General features: G+C 49.8%; 2 protein-coding genes across 3 annotated transcripts in view; one reads left to right on the top strand and one right to left on the bottom strand.

Moving 5' to 3' along the window:
* Positions 1–9,389: 9,389 nt before the first annotated feature.
* Positions 9,390–16,664, bottom strand: TOR3A (torsin family 3 member A). The gene is made up of 6 exons (XM_044439139.1): positions 16,358–16,664; positions 14,200–14,301; positions 12,983–13,248; positions 11,688–11,863; positions 10,844–10,968; positions 9,390–10,253 (listed from the first exon to the last, which is right to left on the bottom strand). Exons 1-6 carry the CDS (start codon positions 16,662–16,664, stop codon positions 10,003–10,005), a joined length of 1,227 nt encoding a protein of 408 aa, XP_044295074.1. The 3' UTR covers positions 9,390–10,002.
* The window catches only part of SOAT1 (sterol O-acyltransferase 1), a 58,529-nt gene continuing 56,589 nt past the window's right edge, over positions 14,871–16,810 (top strand). The window contains exon 1 of one of the 2 annotated variants that reach the window (XM_044439264.1): positions 14,871–14,991. The gene's annotated coding sequence lies outside the window, so the exon portion shown is untranslated. The remainder of the gene's footprint in view (positions 14,992–16,810) is intronic. The other variant, XM_044439263.1, reaches the window with a different exon arrangement.

Genomic DNA, 16,810 nt, shown 5'->3' with positions numbered 1-16,810 from the left:
CATGGCTTGATATTCCAGGAATGCCCTGCCAGGATAGCATTGCTGGAAGCGAAAAACTAGTGGGGTGGAAGACCGTTCCCTGCCATCCACGCACCATAGCACCATTCAGTGGGCAAAGCATGGAAGGTTCTAGGATGCTCGTGGGCAGTGCGGTGGGGTGCATGCATGGTGCTTCCTCCATCAGGCCGAGGGCATCGCGTGCTGCCAGTGCCCCGTTCGCAATTGTCCCGTTTCACTTCGATCTGACCAAGTCAAGCGCCCATATGGCATTCCTGCAATATTAAAACACCTTGACCCAGTTCACCTGTTCCGACAACCCATGGTTACGGAGATGGAGTGGAATGTGCCCAGCCCTTCCCACTTCCATAAACAAGCCAGGGATGCCCATTCTTGGGCTGCTTACTGTGACATCCCAATCCTGAATTCTGGCATCTGAACAACCAAGATTCCTCGGTTCTGATGTCACAGAAACAGTCCACGAACAAGGGGTTCCTGGGTTTTGTTAGACTGCAGAATGCGGCGGCGGGGGAATGCCTTTCACTTGCTCCCGCTGCATTTTCAGCACCCCACTGCTTGTTAGCCTTGAGTTCACCTGAACCAGCTTGGTGCCGTCAGGATACTGGGATGTTCACTCCATCGTGTGGCCAAGTAAGTGTGCAAAAAGCAGGCTACAGTTGGCCTCCTTGTCTTTGGGGATTCCTTATCCTCCCTTAGGAAATCTCCAAATTTAGATCAAATTTACAGTTTACCTGTTAGACTTACAGTATGTGTAAAGTCTATAGCTTGCTGCTGTTCATCAGGCCATCTCTTTAAGAAATGTGAGAACGTGGACCCTCGAGTGTTTGGTATACTGAGTTGCGATTTGTCCCTCATTCAGTCAGTGCTGAAGTTACTGCATGGAAAGGTTGAGAGCAATTGGATTTTCTCTGGTAAGTAATATGTATTTCTTAGGTGTGAGTATCCTGTGAGAAATCAGCCCAATGAGTAAAAGCCTTGCTAATGCTCACGAGGGGGAGAAGGGGTGCGGTTTTTCTGTCCCCACGCTGAAGCGATCACACACACACACACACACACACACACACACACACACACACTGCAGCCCATTTGTCCCTGTGTGTTTGTCAGTACCATCTCTTCTTCTGTAATCAGTTTTTTTTAGGATCTGATTTGCTGTGCACCTTAATCTTTTCAAACTTGACATTTTCAGAACTTAAAGTATTGAACATTAAACATTCAATGCTGTGCTGCTTTTTTTAAAAAATGGAGCTCCTGGTGGTGGTAGAAGGATGTGAATTTGTCCTACTTCTTTGCTTTTTCTTTATAAGAAAGGAAAAGAAATAGAAATAGAAACAGAAACAGAGCGAGTCAGAAGGGGCCTCCTGGGCCATCTAGACTGAGCCCCGGCTCCACTCACGACATGCCCACCACGTGCATGTCCAGCCTATCCTTGAACACCCGCACTGATGGGCCTCAACCACCTCCCCCGGAAGCCCATTCCACGCCCTCGGGGTCCTGTCAGGAAGTACTTCCTGGCATCCAAGTTGAACCTTGGCTCCCTGAGCTTTGCTCCATTGGAGCGCGTCCTGCCCCCCTCTGCAGGGAAGAACAGGTCTCGCCCCACCTCCCTGTGACACCCCTCACATATCTGTATGTTGCCACAATACTCGAGTTGTGGGCTCACCAGAGTCGTATAGAGTGGCAGGAATAGCTCTCTCGATCCAGAAGCCATGCTTCTGGCTGTGCATCCCAGGGTGGCGTTCGCCCTCTTGACCACCGCATCACACTGCTGACTCTTGTTTAGCCTGCAGTTGACTAGCACCCTGAGGTCCCTTTCGCAAGTGCTGCTCTCCAGCCACTTGTCCCCTAACCTGTACTTATGACACCCATTCCTGTGCCCCAAGACCTTGCACTTATCCACACTGAACGCCATCCTGTTGTCTCCTGCCCACTTCCATAGTCTGTCCAGATCCTTTTGGATCTGGAGTCCCTGCTCCTCAGTTGTGGTCGCTGCTCCGGTTTTAGTTTCATCTGCGAATTTGATTAGAGACTGTTCACCCCTTCTCCCATGTCATTGATGAAAAGATTAAACAGGATCAGCCCCAGGTTTCGCCCAGACTGCCTCTGCCGAATCCCCATCTGTGCTGCATTCCATCTCACTGCATCCCATCCCTTCCCTGATGTATAAAGCCATGCCCCCACCTCTCTTTCCCTTCCTGTCCTTTCTAAACAGGCGATGCCCCTCTATGAAATAACCACGTCCTGAACCTTGAGAATATAGAAAGCTCCCCCAGAGACAGAAAATGCTTGGAGGGGATTTGGGCATACATGCGGAAGCAGGAGTCTGCAATCCCCTACTCCCTCCGTTGGTTCTTCACTCACTGCTCCTTCACGTCAAATGTTCTCCTATGTTGTGGGAAGGGAAAGCAGGAGGAATGAGCTGCCGGAGGGACGTGTGATCTGCAACAGAGTGCAGCCTGTTCAGGATGTAAGCCTCTCTATTCTCCCCCCACCCCAAAAGAGTCAGTATCACATTCCATAGCCTCTTACTCGGTGGGGTGTTTTGCGTCTGTCCTCCCCAAGAGCTGGTTTCCAAGTCTCCTGTTCCCCACATAATGACAATCATTGTGTGCTAAGCTGTTAGAAACTCAAAGTGCTACTGCATCATGTTCTGCACATCCTTGTTAATAAGGTTTTCTGTGGGTCCAGGCAGAGGACATACAGGCATCGTCTGAACCAGGGGTCCTCAAACTTTTTAAACAGGGAGCCAGTTCACTGTCCCTCAGACTGTTGGAGGGGAGACACTGTAGTTTGAAAAAAATATGAACAAATTCCTATGCACACTGCACATAACATATTTGTGGTGCAAAAAAACCAGGAAAAAATACAACATTTCAAATGAAGAACAATTTTAATCAGCATAAACTTGTTAGTATTTCATTGGGAAGTATGGGCCTGCTTTTGGCTAATGAGATGGTGACACGCCAGAAACATGTCCACAGCAACACAATGAGTATAAAACTGATATGATTAGGACCATTGCTGCAGAGAACAATCATAAGCTCATCATGAGGACAGAGCTCATTTACATAGGTGGTAGTGTGATCCACAGGATTGCTTTTTGGAAAGCAGTGGACAGGTGGCGATGAAGTGAGCTGTTGCTTCCACACCACCTGTTTTAACTGCCATTTCCAATAGCAACCAAATGACACTAATAAATCTGCACTCACATCAGTGCACGCCCATAGAAATGCATGGCGTGTGGCATCCTACATCAAAATTTGCATTATAATTTATTTTTCACGAGCAAAAATGAGAGATGGAGGGAAGCAACTTCTGAATCTGCTAAAAATTATGATTTTTTTAAATTAAAAAAAATAAAACAGCTTAAAAAAAAGAGAAACCCACAGAATATCCACTAGGTCCTGCAACCCAAGTCCATCTCTACAAATTATGTCTCTGCATATAGTTTGTAAAGATGGACTTGGGTTGCAGGACTTAGAAACTCACTGAATATTCACTATGTTTAAACCCGTGTTATATATAATTTTTTTTAATTAAAACATGTTTGCTCCACTCGCTCGGGCTGCAGTGGAAGCCCAAGAGGACGCCACACCGCCTGCCAGAAGGGAGAGCATGAGACGAGGGGGAGACTTGAGGGTGCGCTCGCCTGGGTCAAGGCCTTCCCGGCTCTGGGAGTGAGAGCAGGAGTGGGAGGCTGGAGAGGCGAGGGCAGGGCGGCTCCCCTGGCCGGGAGAGGGCCGCAAGGAAGGAGGCAGTGGTGGCTTTCCACGGCCGAGGGGAGAGGAGGCGAGGGACGGGGCCGCAGCCAGCCAAGGGGGGCGCCTCCCGCCTCTCCCCACCATGCGGAGAAGCATGGCAGCTGCTCGACGGTGGCGGCAGCTTGCCCTGAGAAGGCCGCGGCAGAGGCATGGGGGCTGTGGCCCCGCTTCCGCCCACCTCGGCCTGTCCACCCCCGGGCTCGGCAAGGCAGCCACGGCTTGGCCCGCAGCCAGGGCACGTGGCTCATATTTTTGTGGTTTAAAAAACCCCAGATTAGCCTTATTACATCGAACATTACGAGGAAATTTGATACAATTTGTGACCAGTTTGGTTCATGACCAGAATCGTGGAACGAATTAAATCCATGAACCGAGGTACCACTGTATTTAGGAAATAAAATAAATCTGACACAGAAATATTCATTAATAAAAGTATTATATAGGTAAAATACATTTTAAAAAGTTATATTTTTCTTACCTTCTGTTTTTTTTAGTGTCTTCGTCTCTCTCTCTTCCCACCGCCCTCCTCTGTTCTGTACTCCTGCTCTGTATTCAGGCCCAACACATGCGTGCAATACGAGGAAGAGCTGGCGTGTGCACAATTCACGCTGGTAAGACTAGCACAGCAGCAGGAGCTAGCCAGTGCTAGCAGAGGGAGCTGGCGCATGCACAGTTGAAGGAAGCTGTTACAATTTGGCGCGTGCACCGGCTCTCTTCTAGTCTCTGAAACTGAGTTTCAGAGTATGCCTGCTCCAAACGAAAGTCCGAAAGTTCTGAGGCATGTTGGGTAAATGACCTTGGCAGGCCGTATTTGACCCGCAGGCCATAGTTTGAGTACCCCTGGTCTGAACATTTCCTTCTGTGCCCGTATTATCTTGGTCTTATTCCCTACCTCAGATGATTTGTGAAGCAGCTTTGAAGAAATGTGTTTGGGTTGCATTAAATCCCCTTGAGCAGAAGCAGAGGAATTTTTGTTTCTGCGTAAGGGTGGTGGCGGCCATGTTTGAGCTTCCTTGAGGGGGTCTACAGCAAAGCAAGAAACCACTGTCCACCTTAGGAGCGACTCTCCCTGAACTGTAATGAAAAGCATAGCGTTGATGCACTTCTGGCAATGCACCATTTTAAACTTCCCTCCTCATTTAGAAGATTCTAGAATGTTTTTCAGGTATGGTTGCGATACAGGCAGCCAGGGTCTTTTTCAGCTAGGAGTTTCCTAAAGTACATTTATCACCAGATAGAAGATCTTGTTCAGCATTGCCCTAATTCATGCACAAATAGCAAAGGGACTAGAGCCTTGTTTTTGGTTTTTTCATGTTTCTAAATTATATGTGATTATTGGTCTTCCACTTTGATGTCTTCCTCCTCAGTTAGCTTGCACGCTGCTGCTGCTGTGAGTGTTGGGTCATAAAATCGTGCTGTTTTCTCCTCTTGGAGCTTGTTGGTTCTTTGCTTTGAGTGAAAATGATAAACTTCTCAGACCCCTTTTGTTTTTCTCAGAACAAGTTCATTGTGAGTAGCCCTGCAGTGAGCTGCCATAGAGACTTCCTTTCCAATCAGAAATATTTTGGGGGCCTACCTCGTGGTCTTGAGCACTTCTCAATGCAGCTGGTTTGCCACCTTGTGTACAGAGATCTGGACTGGATGGATCTGGCATGGCTTTTCTTGCATTCTCCCGAATACTCACCAGGGCAGTTCAGGGTAGAAAAAACGTACATTTCCTCTCCAGCCTTTTTCAGGAATCAGTTGCATCTTTTTCTGCATTTCCCTGATAGGTATTTATTCTTGGCTGTCTTCTAATTGCAGAGTTCATAGCTGAATTCATTATACTCTAACGGTTCAAGTGCTGAGGGACTGTGAGTATTGGTGAGCAGGAGAGAGGGTGCACGCAACACGAATGACAGCAGCACCAGGATAAAATCACAGGCTCTGTAGGAAGAATGGCGAGGTCCTTGCAGGAGAAAGGAAGGGTGTCTGGGAGCCATTTGCACTGCCCTTGCGAGCAATTCATACCGCTCACGGGGAGAGGAATGAAACCATAACTTATTTGGAATCCCTCTTGTGAGGCAAGTGTGCCCGAGGATCAGGGCAACTGTATAGCATGCGCGTGTCTCCATAGCTGGAAGGGAAACGGTAGCATTCACACATTCATGTTCTGAGTTCTCTTTCTACATGATCCCCGTGACCAGTTCTCCTTGGAAGTATAAAGGAGTAAATCAGCCCCATCACCCGCATTCTTGCTCAACTTGTACGCCGTCCAGTTCAGCTTCGCTGCACTTTTACTGACAGTAACCAGGGAAAAAGGCTGCTGGCGCGCTCTTGCTTGCATCTTGGAATTGTTGTTGCTATTTGGAACCGTGCCACTGAACTTTGGCCCAACATCAAACTCCCTGTTATCCACCAAGTAATGCAAATTGGCTATGAAAAGCGACTGGTCTGGGAAGCAGAGAAGCAAGCAGAATACACAGGAGGCCTCAGCCAAGCAGGGGATATTTTGAGCCCGTGGCTTTGCAAAGCAAGGAGCACAGTGGTTCTCACATGGAAGGGTGGACATCCACAGGAGTTTTCCCCTGCTGCCTCTGGGCTCATGGCTGGATTGTAGATAGTGTACATGTTCTCTAGGAAGGTCTCCATGTCGCACCAGCATGCATGCCATGTGTGTGTCGCCTGTGCACTGTTTAGTAAGTAGTGCGTTAGAGGATTTCTAAGACCTGCTCTTGTTAGTAGAGCATCAAAGCACTGAGCTTGGGCATCATTCCAAACAGGTTATTGCCTGACAAGCAGCAGGGTTTCTACGGTCTCTGAGGCCAACTGAACAGTGGCATCTTTGCTCCTTCCTCCAAAATTCTCACTGCTGGTTTGCCCACAGTAAAAAAAGACCTTAAGTTATTCACTTAACTCCTTCACTGAATGTGAAAAAGCAAATTGTTCCTGTAGTAACTGGGTCCATTTTGTACATATAGTAAAATCTAATGGTAAAGCTTTTCCTGCGTTGTACCACTTTAGGATGCATGTTGGGGGTCATATCTTTAAAAATTATTTCAACATACAAAACTCATATTTCGGAGACTGGGTTCAGCTTAGCCCTCCTGAGATAGTATTTCTCCTTTCTTAAGGGTATGTACTCCTCCTGCTGCTGCTCCTCTCAGTGGCACAGGCCGGGTGATGTTTTGCTGTTGCAGTGTGCCGATTTGGTAAACTGCCCCTGAGCAGTCTGGGCGTACTGACCAAATCCATCACTGATGGCGCTACACTTGGAGCACAAAGCCCCTAGACGGCTGGCGCCCTCCTCTCCTCCTCTTCCCTGTGAGGCGCACCTGTGATGCGACACGCCGCCTCGGAAAATAAATGCCTCACACGCTCACTTAATGCCGCCACGTCCCAGCTCAGCACCACACGCAGTCAACCGTGTGTGCAGCTTTTCAGAAATCATGCTCATGCAATGAACATGTGGCCTTTTCCTGGATTCCACGGGGGCAGCTTATCAGGAGAGCCCGATCGCTCTGCAGTTGCCTGAGTCACGTGCTCTCCAGTGTGGGGCGGGGGGTGGGGGGGGGCTCTAATCACCCTGACACTCTGTTAGTTGAAGTCACTGAGGAGAAAATGAGATGGAACAGAAGTCATGCGAATCACACACACAACCCACACCTCCAGTGTCGTCACTTGTTGTTTTGTTTTTTATTTCTTGTTGTAATATATTTGGGGTTTTTTCCTAATTTAAATTTTCACTATTGCCTGACTGTGAACTGCAAACAGTGTTAACTTGATGTAAATAAAGGCCCCTTCGAGGGGGTGTCTCTCTGCCTGCTGTTCCGCAATGAAATTTGCCAATTTGCATTTGGTTTCTAAATAAAAGTTGCAATATTTTATTGGCACATAGACTTTGACACCAGATGTTTTTCAAGTGGCATGCAAGGAAAAATGTGATGTTTACACTCATTCAAAAAACAGGATGCTGAACCCTGATGTTGGAGGAGGATGGCTCGGATGGATTTGTGGGGTCAAAAGAGCTGAAAATGGGTCAGTAGTACCAATGCCACCGCTGGCTTTTTACTAACCAAGCGATTCTGTTCAGACCCAAGGAAATTTGAATCCTGGTTTCTCTGCGCCAACTCTGACCACATCATCATCCTGACAGGACTCCATCCAGTATCGCCCCTTCAGACAGAGAATCGACATTAGCAGAGTCTTGCCAGATTGTCGTCACTCTTCTTTTTCACTGGCTGCTTTCCACCACAAACCTCTGCCAGAAGCCCTCCTGTCCAGTGGGCCAGCCAGCAGCTAGCCCCTCATCTGGGGGTGGCGCTGAACACTGCAGTGGCTCGGTGGGAAGGGACTCTTGCCCTCCCAGCCAGACCGCGATTGCTCAGCATGTCCCAGTCTATTTCCCTTCCTCCCCAGGCGCACGTATTTAGCCTTGGTCACAAACGTTTTACTATTTGGCAATGCAAACCAAATAAAACCTTGCAGTATTTTCTTTGGCTAGTAGTCGTCAACTGTAATAATCAAGTGGAATGAGTGAATTTGTTCACTCGCCTTCTTGGCTATGGGTCCATAGGGCCAGCACACCTATTCTGAGTTGCTTCTTTGTACAAAGTCCTTTGCCACTCGGCAGAGCCCGCTGCAAAGTGGCATCGTGAGAATTTGAAAATCAAGTTGGAGAGCCAGTGTGGCGTGGTGGTTAAGAGCACGAGACTGGGACTCGGGAGATCAGGGTTCTAGTCCCTGCTCAGCCACCTGGGTGACTTTGGGCCAGTCAGAGACTTTCAGCCCAGCCTATCCCGCAGGTTGTTGTTTTGGGGATAAGATGGAGAGCAGGAGGAGGAGAATGATGTAAGCCGCTTTCAGTTCTTTAAAAACAGGGGAAAGGTAAGTAAAATGTAAAAGGTCTAGTTGTTGTGAACTGATGCATTCTACAGAATTGTGTCCATGTTTGGATTAGTATTACTCTTGAGTGGTGTTGCTGGCAGAGCGAAGTTGTCCCAGCCCCGCTTCCTAGGGATGTGGGCCCTGCGGGACCTGCTGGACAGCCCAGCGTGGGTCAGTCTGGCAGAGTGTGCTGCAACCTGCCCTGCATCCACAGACTTCTTGCCAGGAATACAGCAAAGGAATACGTGTGTCCCCTGAGGTTGACCTAGAGTTGCCACCATTCTTTACTATCAGGTATGCTACCCAGAGCTGATGGGGGCGGCCGTCCAGCCACCCCTGGGAGACGACACGATCTCCCAAAAGATCGCCTGTCCCAAAGACCTTTTGCACACCTGGCTGGTGGCCAGAACGGTGACGTGCATCAGGCCAGCGTGTGTGCGCTGCGCGAGCGCCCACTTCAGCTGCCTCATTGTGTGTTGTGCTGCAAAAGGAGCAGGTACTTCTGCCAAGCTCTAGTTGACCCAGGTTCTGGAAAGCAATGCCAGCAAACACTGGCGCTCACGTTGATCTCGTATTGACTGAAGCTTATTGTGCAAATTCCGTGCTGAGCTGGAAGTGCATTTTGATCAGTGACTTGTCATTTTGGCTTTTTTAAAACCGATCCCAAACACATCCTTGGAGTAGAATAGACTATATGCCTTCTACATATAAAATCTGTGCTGGAAAAATTAAGAACAAGAAGGGTATGAGTGTAGTCTTCATGGGGTCTTTATGCTCAGGACCACGGTGTGATTTAAAAGGAGGGTATTAATTACTTTTAGAAAGTAGCACCTGGTGCCCTGCCTCCAGCCTTGGGGCCAAGAAATACCTCATTTCAGTGCGAGGATTCTGGAAGAGGAAGCAGCTTGTACTGCAAGCAAATAGTCCTTGTTCAGCTGCACCCTTAAGGAGCAGAGAACTTTACTTCCAAATAATTGCTCAAAGCAATTCAGTCTTACAGAAAAAAGGAAGAAGTTTTACTCTTCACACAGCTGGGAGCTGCTGCTTTCACAATGAACCTGATGACTTGCTCAGTCCAATTAATGCAAAGGAGTTGCTCAAAAGTCTTGTTATCTCCTTGGATTGCACTTGTCCCTCTTCAGCATCACCACTCATGTAGACACCAGCTACATAGTGTTTGCTTCCTGACAGTATGTCCACTTTTCTGCTGCAAATTCTTTAGTCTCCTCCAATAAACAAACTCCTTCCATAGTAAGGAAATGTAAAGTCCATTCACAGTGCAATTAAATGTTACAAGTGCCTAGCACTTACACAAGAGGAAGCGGAGTAGTCTGTGTGTAGGTGAATCCCCAGGATGTCAGGGAAGGAAGAAATTTATACGTTGGGAAACTGACTTGCATCCCTGGGCAGAGAAAAGTTTCTCCTCCTTGGGGACAAACACCATCATCCTTGCAACTTCATCCAGTGTGTCCTCGGTGAATGGAAGTCCACGGGCAAGGAAAGCGTCCTGAGCACAGAGCTTCACATGCCTGTACTCCAGAGGCAGGAAGGGTACCAGAAAGTCTATGAGGTTTTCTTCTAGAAGGTGGTTGTGGGCATAGCCATCCTCTGGAAAAAAAAATCACACATTAAGATACGCGTAATACAGAATCCATCTCCTCCCAAACTCTGCATCGCTTGCTTCTTACAGATGAAGAAAGTTTAATGTTGACAACAGGAGGAAGCAAACTGAGGAGGGGAAGAGGAGGAGAGAGAATGGCGGCAAAGGATGGATTTTAGAAAATGCAAGTACTTTCTAAGTTTTGAGATACTTCATCTAGCAGTAGAACAACACAAGGGCTTGTGGCACTTTCAACACATTTATGACAGCGGAGGTTTTTGTGGACTAGAGTCCTCTTCATCCAATCTGCCACATAGAGACAGAGAACCGTATCCAGTTGTCTCTCTCTGTTGAGTGGATGTGTCCACAGTACTTTTTCTTATCAAATGTGTACTTAAGACACGTCCCTTAGAAAGCACTTCTCCCCATAGCAGGCAATGCTGATGGGACAGAACACACCCTTTGCACACACAATGTGCAAAACCAAGTGTTTTTCAGCAATTTAAAATAAGAGCTTCCGCACAGGCACACAGTGTCTCCTGTCCGTCTACACAGGACTCCTGCTCCCAGCGGCTTGCAGAATTGCACACTTGCTCACCCCTGGCCTCCAGCAGCCCCGTGCGCAGGCGTTGCTCCAAGAACTTCATGGTGATTTCCTCCCTGGCTTGACCAGCACGCCAGACATCAAGGGCCACCTCATTGATTATGTTGCCGCCGGTGTTACTGAGGAGGAAGAAAGAACAGCATTTCGGTGTTTGGCCCCTGTGATTCCAGGTTCTCAGGGAAAATTTCATCTTGCCCTGCATTTGTTACATCCCCACTTGGGCTTTCCTGAAGGTCTTTCTTGGAATAGGGAAATGGTCCTGGTAAGGACATTGGGGATTTCCTGAAGCTTCCTGTGGCTCATCGCTTTGGCTTCTTAGTGTCGCATCGATGGCTGTTCAGCTGCATCTTGCTCAGGAAACCCCTTCGGTTTTTGTTCAGGGGAAATCACAGCCAACAAAGGATTGTCTAATTTGGCTAACGGCTGGGGGTGCCCATGTTTTGGCAGCATGCAGTCGACTCTTTGGAAGGGATTTCTTTCAAGACCAAGAACATTTGGTCTTGAATATTCACTTATGCACATGTTTGTTTAAATTGCTCACCTGTTTCATGGAAAATAACACAAGGACAGTCTGAATGGATTCTCTGTGCGCATCTTGTGATTGGCTAAAAGAATGATATTACAGTCCCAGGAAGGTGGAACAGCTCCACTTGTCATGGAGCAGAACCTTGCAGTGCTTCTGTTATGGACGGGTGAAGTATAGACCCCACTTTCAGATGGATATTTATTGGTCTATTTGCTGAGCTTTTGTTGAGCCTACCAAGAGTTGCTAGAAAATCAAATGCATTTCATACAAATCTATGCATGTGCTTTAAAAATGGTTTTTAAGTTAACTCACCTCAGGAACAGGAAGATGGACCGCCTGTAATCAACTGTGTCGATTCTGTCATAGTGATCCATATAGGGTTTTAGGCCGTCCAGGATGCCACTGTGAAGCTTCTCTGCCTCATCAAAGAGGAACAGCGCCTGTTCACAGAGTTGCACCGTCTCGCTGATCTGTTTTGCTAGCTGGACCTGGGTGGCCAAGAGGAACTGATGTGAGTTTCACTGCAGGAGATGTAGTTAATCGTTTCTGTTGCATCTTTTAGAGTATAATTTTGCAAAGTGACTTGTAGCCACTGATAAATCCAACGTTTTGGGACAGAGACAAAGCAGCAGCAAAAGCATAAGAGCAGTGATAGAAAGCTAGGCTGAAGGAAACAGGTTTTTAAAAACAGCCCTAAATGCTGCCAGTGAGCTGGGGACAGAAGGCTTGTGCATGTATTGGGAAGGGAGTTCCACAGAGGCAGGCCTACCACAAAAAGGGATTTGTTCCTGGTATTTCCCATCTGATAGTTCTTGGTGCCTGCCTCTGAAGTTCACAGCATCATAGTAGAGTGGGAAGGGGCCAGATCTCCTGCCCACTGCAGGACTCCGGGTTCCACCATCCCCCTCAGATGGCTGTGCAGTTGCATCAGTGTGTAAGAGCCCACAGCCTCCCAGAGTTATTGGTTCCACTGTCGTGTTGCTCCAAGAGTCAGGAAGATTTTCCTGCTGCCCAGCCAGAATCCGGCTTCCTGTAACTTGAGCCCATTATTCTGTGTCCTGCACTTTAGGATGGTCAAGAGTGTTAGAGATCTCGGGTGCAGTCTTGGGGAAGGATGTAGACCCTTGGACCGTACCAGCCCTTCCCCTCTGACCAGGTACCCAATCGAACATCCAGCCACTTTCCTTGGCATTAAGACAAAGGGGGGCAGGGTTGAGATTCTGATAGTGGGGATTTATGTAAAGTTTTCTCTACCTCCAGCAGCAATGCAGACTTGAATATGGATTTGGGGGATGGCATGGCATTATACCAGCCTTCCCCAAGCTGGGGACCTCCAGCTGCTTTGGACTTCAACTCCCAGCATTCCAAGAGTTACAGTGCAATGCCTCTGGAAGGCCCCAGGCTGGGAGAGGATGCATGAAGCTCAAGAAGGCTATAATTGCCCCTAGAGTCCTCTGACAGCAAAGTGCAAAATGTTAGGAAGCAGAGACGGCTGCTCCCTCACTAGGAAGTATCAGAACAGTAATGCCACTCCAGGAATTCTTTTAGCTAACTCGGCATAGCAGTAAATAAGTCTCCCAAAAAAGGGAAAAAAGATGGCTTCTCACCTTGTATATGTCCACATATTTGGAATGGGGGAAATGAAATAGTGAGATGAAGACTCTGACACATTCGCTCTTGAGGCCGTCCTGGTAAAGATTCTCCGCTATTATCCGGGCCACAAAATTCTTGCCTGTGCCAGACCAGCCATGGAAAGACAGAACCAGTGCCTTCTCGGGCTGCGGGGTCTCCAGGAAGCCTTGAATGGCCTTCAGCACAACCTCTTTTGCCAGGTGTTGTCCATGGAGTCTTCTGCTCAGGTCCATCTCCAACCCTGATGCGGTGGGAGGAAAGGGGATGGTCAGGTGCCTGGCATGGGAGGACTGAGGGAGCTTGCGCAGGGCGGGAAGGGTAGCGCTGCTAAGCATCCATCCCCCAAGATTGAAACTTGGTGCGCATGCTGACATTCCAGAAAGTGGCTACAGATGGCATGTCAGTGGCCCCGTAGTTTCCTAATCTTTGCACAAGTAGAACACATTATCTAAACTAAGAGAAGATCCCGCAATTGGGCAGGGTTGGTCCAAGCTGCAGAATTCAGCTTTGTTGCAGAATTTGTGTAAGCTTGTTGCAGAAATCTGAGAACAATAGAAATGTGCTATATCAAAGAGCAGGGTATAAACAGTTCTGCTTTTTGCCATGTTAATCTCTGCTTGCTTGCGTTGTCTGGAGTGCAACCGTATGTGTGACTGGCTGGGAAGCGTTAGGAGCTGTGGGACACCCATGGTCTAAGCCAGGTGGAGAGAAGGTAGATCTCCAGACATTTTGGATTTTGGTTCCCAGGAGGGCCATCCAACATGGCCAGTGCTCAGGAATCTGGAGGTCTGTTTTCTGCCCTGTGCTGACATGGAGGACTCCACAATTTGACCCAAGCAAGCAGAATAGCTTGGCGCTTCCATCCCAGCACCCACCGGTCTCGGCTTTTCGTAGTGAACATTCTAGCTCCAAACTCGAAGGAGAGGGATTTTTGTTGGCAAGGCAGCGGGAGCAAAGCGCACGGGGGTGGTGATGTGTGGGGTGCCCCCCAGGAGAGAGCACTCAGCTTTCCTGAGCGAGTTACCCTAGAAAGGTGCTCAGTGCAGCAAAGGATGCGACAGCCGTCAAAATCAAGCGGCTTTAAAGAAAAATAGTTCTGTTTAGCAAGACTGAACTCCGGCACCTCAAGCACTGTGGCCGTGCCGGAGGGTGGGAATGGTGTACTTAGGTGCCCGGGAAGCAAAGTCAGCACCTGTGATGTTGTTGCTCACGCGGCAGTCTCCTGTAGCGCAGCACCTGCCAAAACTGCAGTACCAGTTGGAGACCATCTTGCCTATGTCAGGCAAACTCCAGCCTAGAAGAAAGTCGAGCCAGGATTAGAAAGGAAAGGAATGGGTCACCTCTCCGCCCATGTCTCAAGCATGTTAGGGGTCTCCCCCATTCTTTTTCATTCTTCCTTGCAACATTTTTGCAGCATTAGCTATTAATGTTCCCATTGCACTGATGGAAGCACTGAGTCAAAAATGGGTTTGGCAGCCAGCACTCCTGTGGCAGCATTAGGTGCCTCTTTCCTTGGTGCTAATGCAAATGGAGAGAGGGCGTTGGGATCGGGGAGGGGAGCAGGACCTCTGCCCAGAGGTGTCTTCCTACCTCCGCCCTCGGTGGTGCTCCTGGTATCAAAGGGTGGCACCCATTTGCTCTCCCGCCAGGGCATGACATGCTCGGCTTTTGGGTGCCTCTGGCAAGACATTCTAGTCCCTGCTTTTCTCCACAGTCTGTCCCCTTGTCCAGCGTCCTTGCCTTTAAGGTACTCAACCAGCCTCTCCATGAGTAGCCATGTGGGTTGGGAGTGATGGGACCTGTGGTGCAACACATCTGGAGAGCTCCAGGGTGAGGAATTAGACAGGACCACTGCTGAATGAGACTCCACAATGGGAACCAGCACGTAACGGAAGGAGTCCGGAAAGCGTTGCAGTGGGACAACGAACCGAACATCAGGGCGGCTTCCTAGGACCGCTGGAGGAAGAGGAGGAGGAGGAGGCAGGTGAGCATAACGGGCAGCCTGTGGGCTTGGCTAGAACCGTTTCTCTTGAGGTGCATTTATTTTCGTCATGTTTGAGCACAGGCTTTTCTGCACAGGCCAGTATTAGAAATAGCGTCCTTTCTTGTTTCCTGCAGTACTGCATTCCACATGACTTCCCCTTATGACTTTCCCTTCTTAGTCCGCTCTGTGTGTGAATGACTCAGGGGCAACATAAATTGAATTTAGGATGGTTTAGGCCTTCAGAGGGATGCTTCTTTCTGTAACCATTGCACTCGGCGTATTATTGCTGCATTGCACTTTTATCCCAAATTTTTCCCTCGTGTGAGGAACCCAAGGTGGCTTAGATAGCTCCTTTCTATCCTCAGAACAACAACCCGGTGAGGTACATTAGGCTGAGTGAGGGATGGGCCCAAAGTTACCCATGGAGCTTCATGGCTGGGTGGACGCTGGAACCCAGAACTCCCTGGTCTCCGGTCCCATAATCGCTGTATCACACTGACAGCCAAAACATTGCAAAAGCCATAGATAAATCACCATTTTATATTGCATTGTTGTTAAATATATATTAAAATAGAGCAGCTATGCTATAAACACTCTGCGATGCCTAGCGAATAGCTCTGCTTTCTCTTCATCGGTTCCTGTTGGCTGCATCTTAGAGAGAGGCGTGATCCTGTTCAAAGGCCAAATCAAGTAACTGCCTGTTTTGAAGACCGATTCATTTCCTCTTTGTTAAAAGACCAGTGTGATACTCTGTTAACATAAAATTCGGGCAACGTGCAGTATATATGTAAGTCCTGAAGTGACAGCGTATGACAAAAAGCACAACATGGAGGAAAAGTCCCCTCGCCCCCAACCCGCCCGGGGACAGGCTGCCTCGAGGATCAGCCACGTCCCTTGGACAGATCAGCGCCGCCCTGTGTGGGGCAGGGCGAGCTCCGATGCAAGCGAACTTCCAAGCCCTCCGTGTCGCATTTTTGCGGTGCTGCGCAAGGTCGGGGGAAACGGCTAATTTCAGGGTCGAGCTGCAGCATGGCGGGGTGGGGGGCATCCCCCCTCTCGCGCGGAGGGTCCCTCTGCGAGCAAAATTGTAGGGTGGGCGCCTGCGAGGACAAGCGTGTGTGCTCTCGCCACCCTTCCAGGTGTGTTGGAGCGCCGTGCCCGCCATCCCCAGCCGGCATGCAGGAAGGTGCGGTGCAACACACTTGGGGAGCACCGGGTTGGAGAAGGGCGGGGCTGCAGCCCCGCTGCGTGGCCCCAGAGGCGGGGTGCGAGCTCCGTCGCATGGCCGGCGCGCTGGGAAGCGGGGCTCCGACCTTCGCCCAAGCAGCGCGGGGGAAGAGCTGGGAGAGGGCGGGCAGCCCCTTACCTGGCTGGTCGAGGGCGACCTTGCTGGCTCCCCTTTCCTCCTCCTCCTCCTCCTCCTCCTGCATCACCTCCATCTCCTCCCATTCCTGGTCCTGCTCCTGCTCGCAGTCCTCTTGCCAAACCGTGCAGGCCAGGAGCTTCCAGTACTTCCTGGAGAGCGCCCGGACGACGGCCAGCTGCTCCGGCGGGCGCCCGTGACGCTCGCCGCCCAGCAGGCCGGGGCTCGGGCCAGCTCCGCCGCGCGGCCCCCGGGAGCCCGTCCCGGCGGCGCAGAGGCAGGCGCACAGCAGCAGGAGCCTGCGCCCCATGGCATGGCACGGCACGGCACGGCACGGCAGGGCGCACCAGCTCCAGCACCAGGCCAGGCGCTGCCCCGCGGCCCGGCCCGGCCCCGCGGCGCCGGGATCCCGAGTCCGCCCGCGGGGCCGGTGACCTCACTTCCGAGCCCGCCCGC

The sequence above is a fragment of the Varanus komodoensis genome, unplaced genomic scaffold (genome assembly GCF_004798865.1).
Source record: "Varanus komodoensis strain SLA01 unplaced genomic scaffold, ASM479886v1 scaffold34_1, whole genome shotgun sequence".
Taxonomy (NCBI): domain Eukaryota; kingdom Metazoa; phylum Chordata; class Lepidosauria; order Squamata; family Varanidae; genus Varanus; species Varanus komodoensis.
The sequence above is the reverse complement of the archived record's forward strand: the minus strand, read 5'-3'. Positions and strand labels throughout refer to the sequence as shown.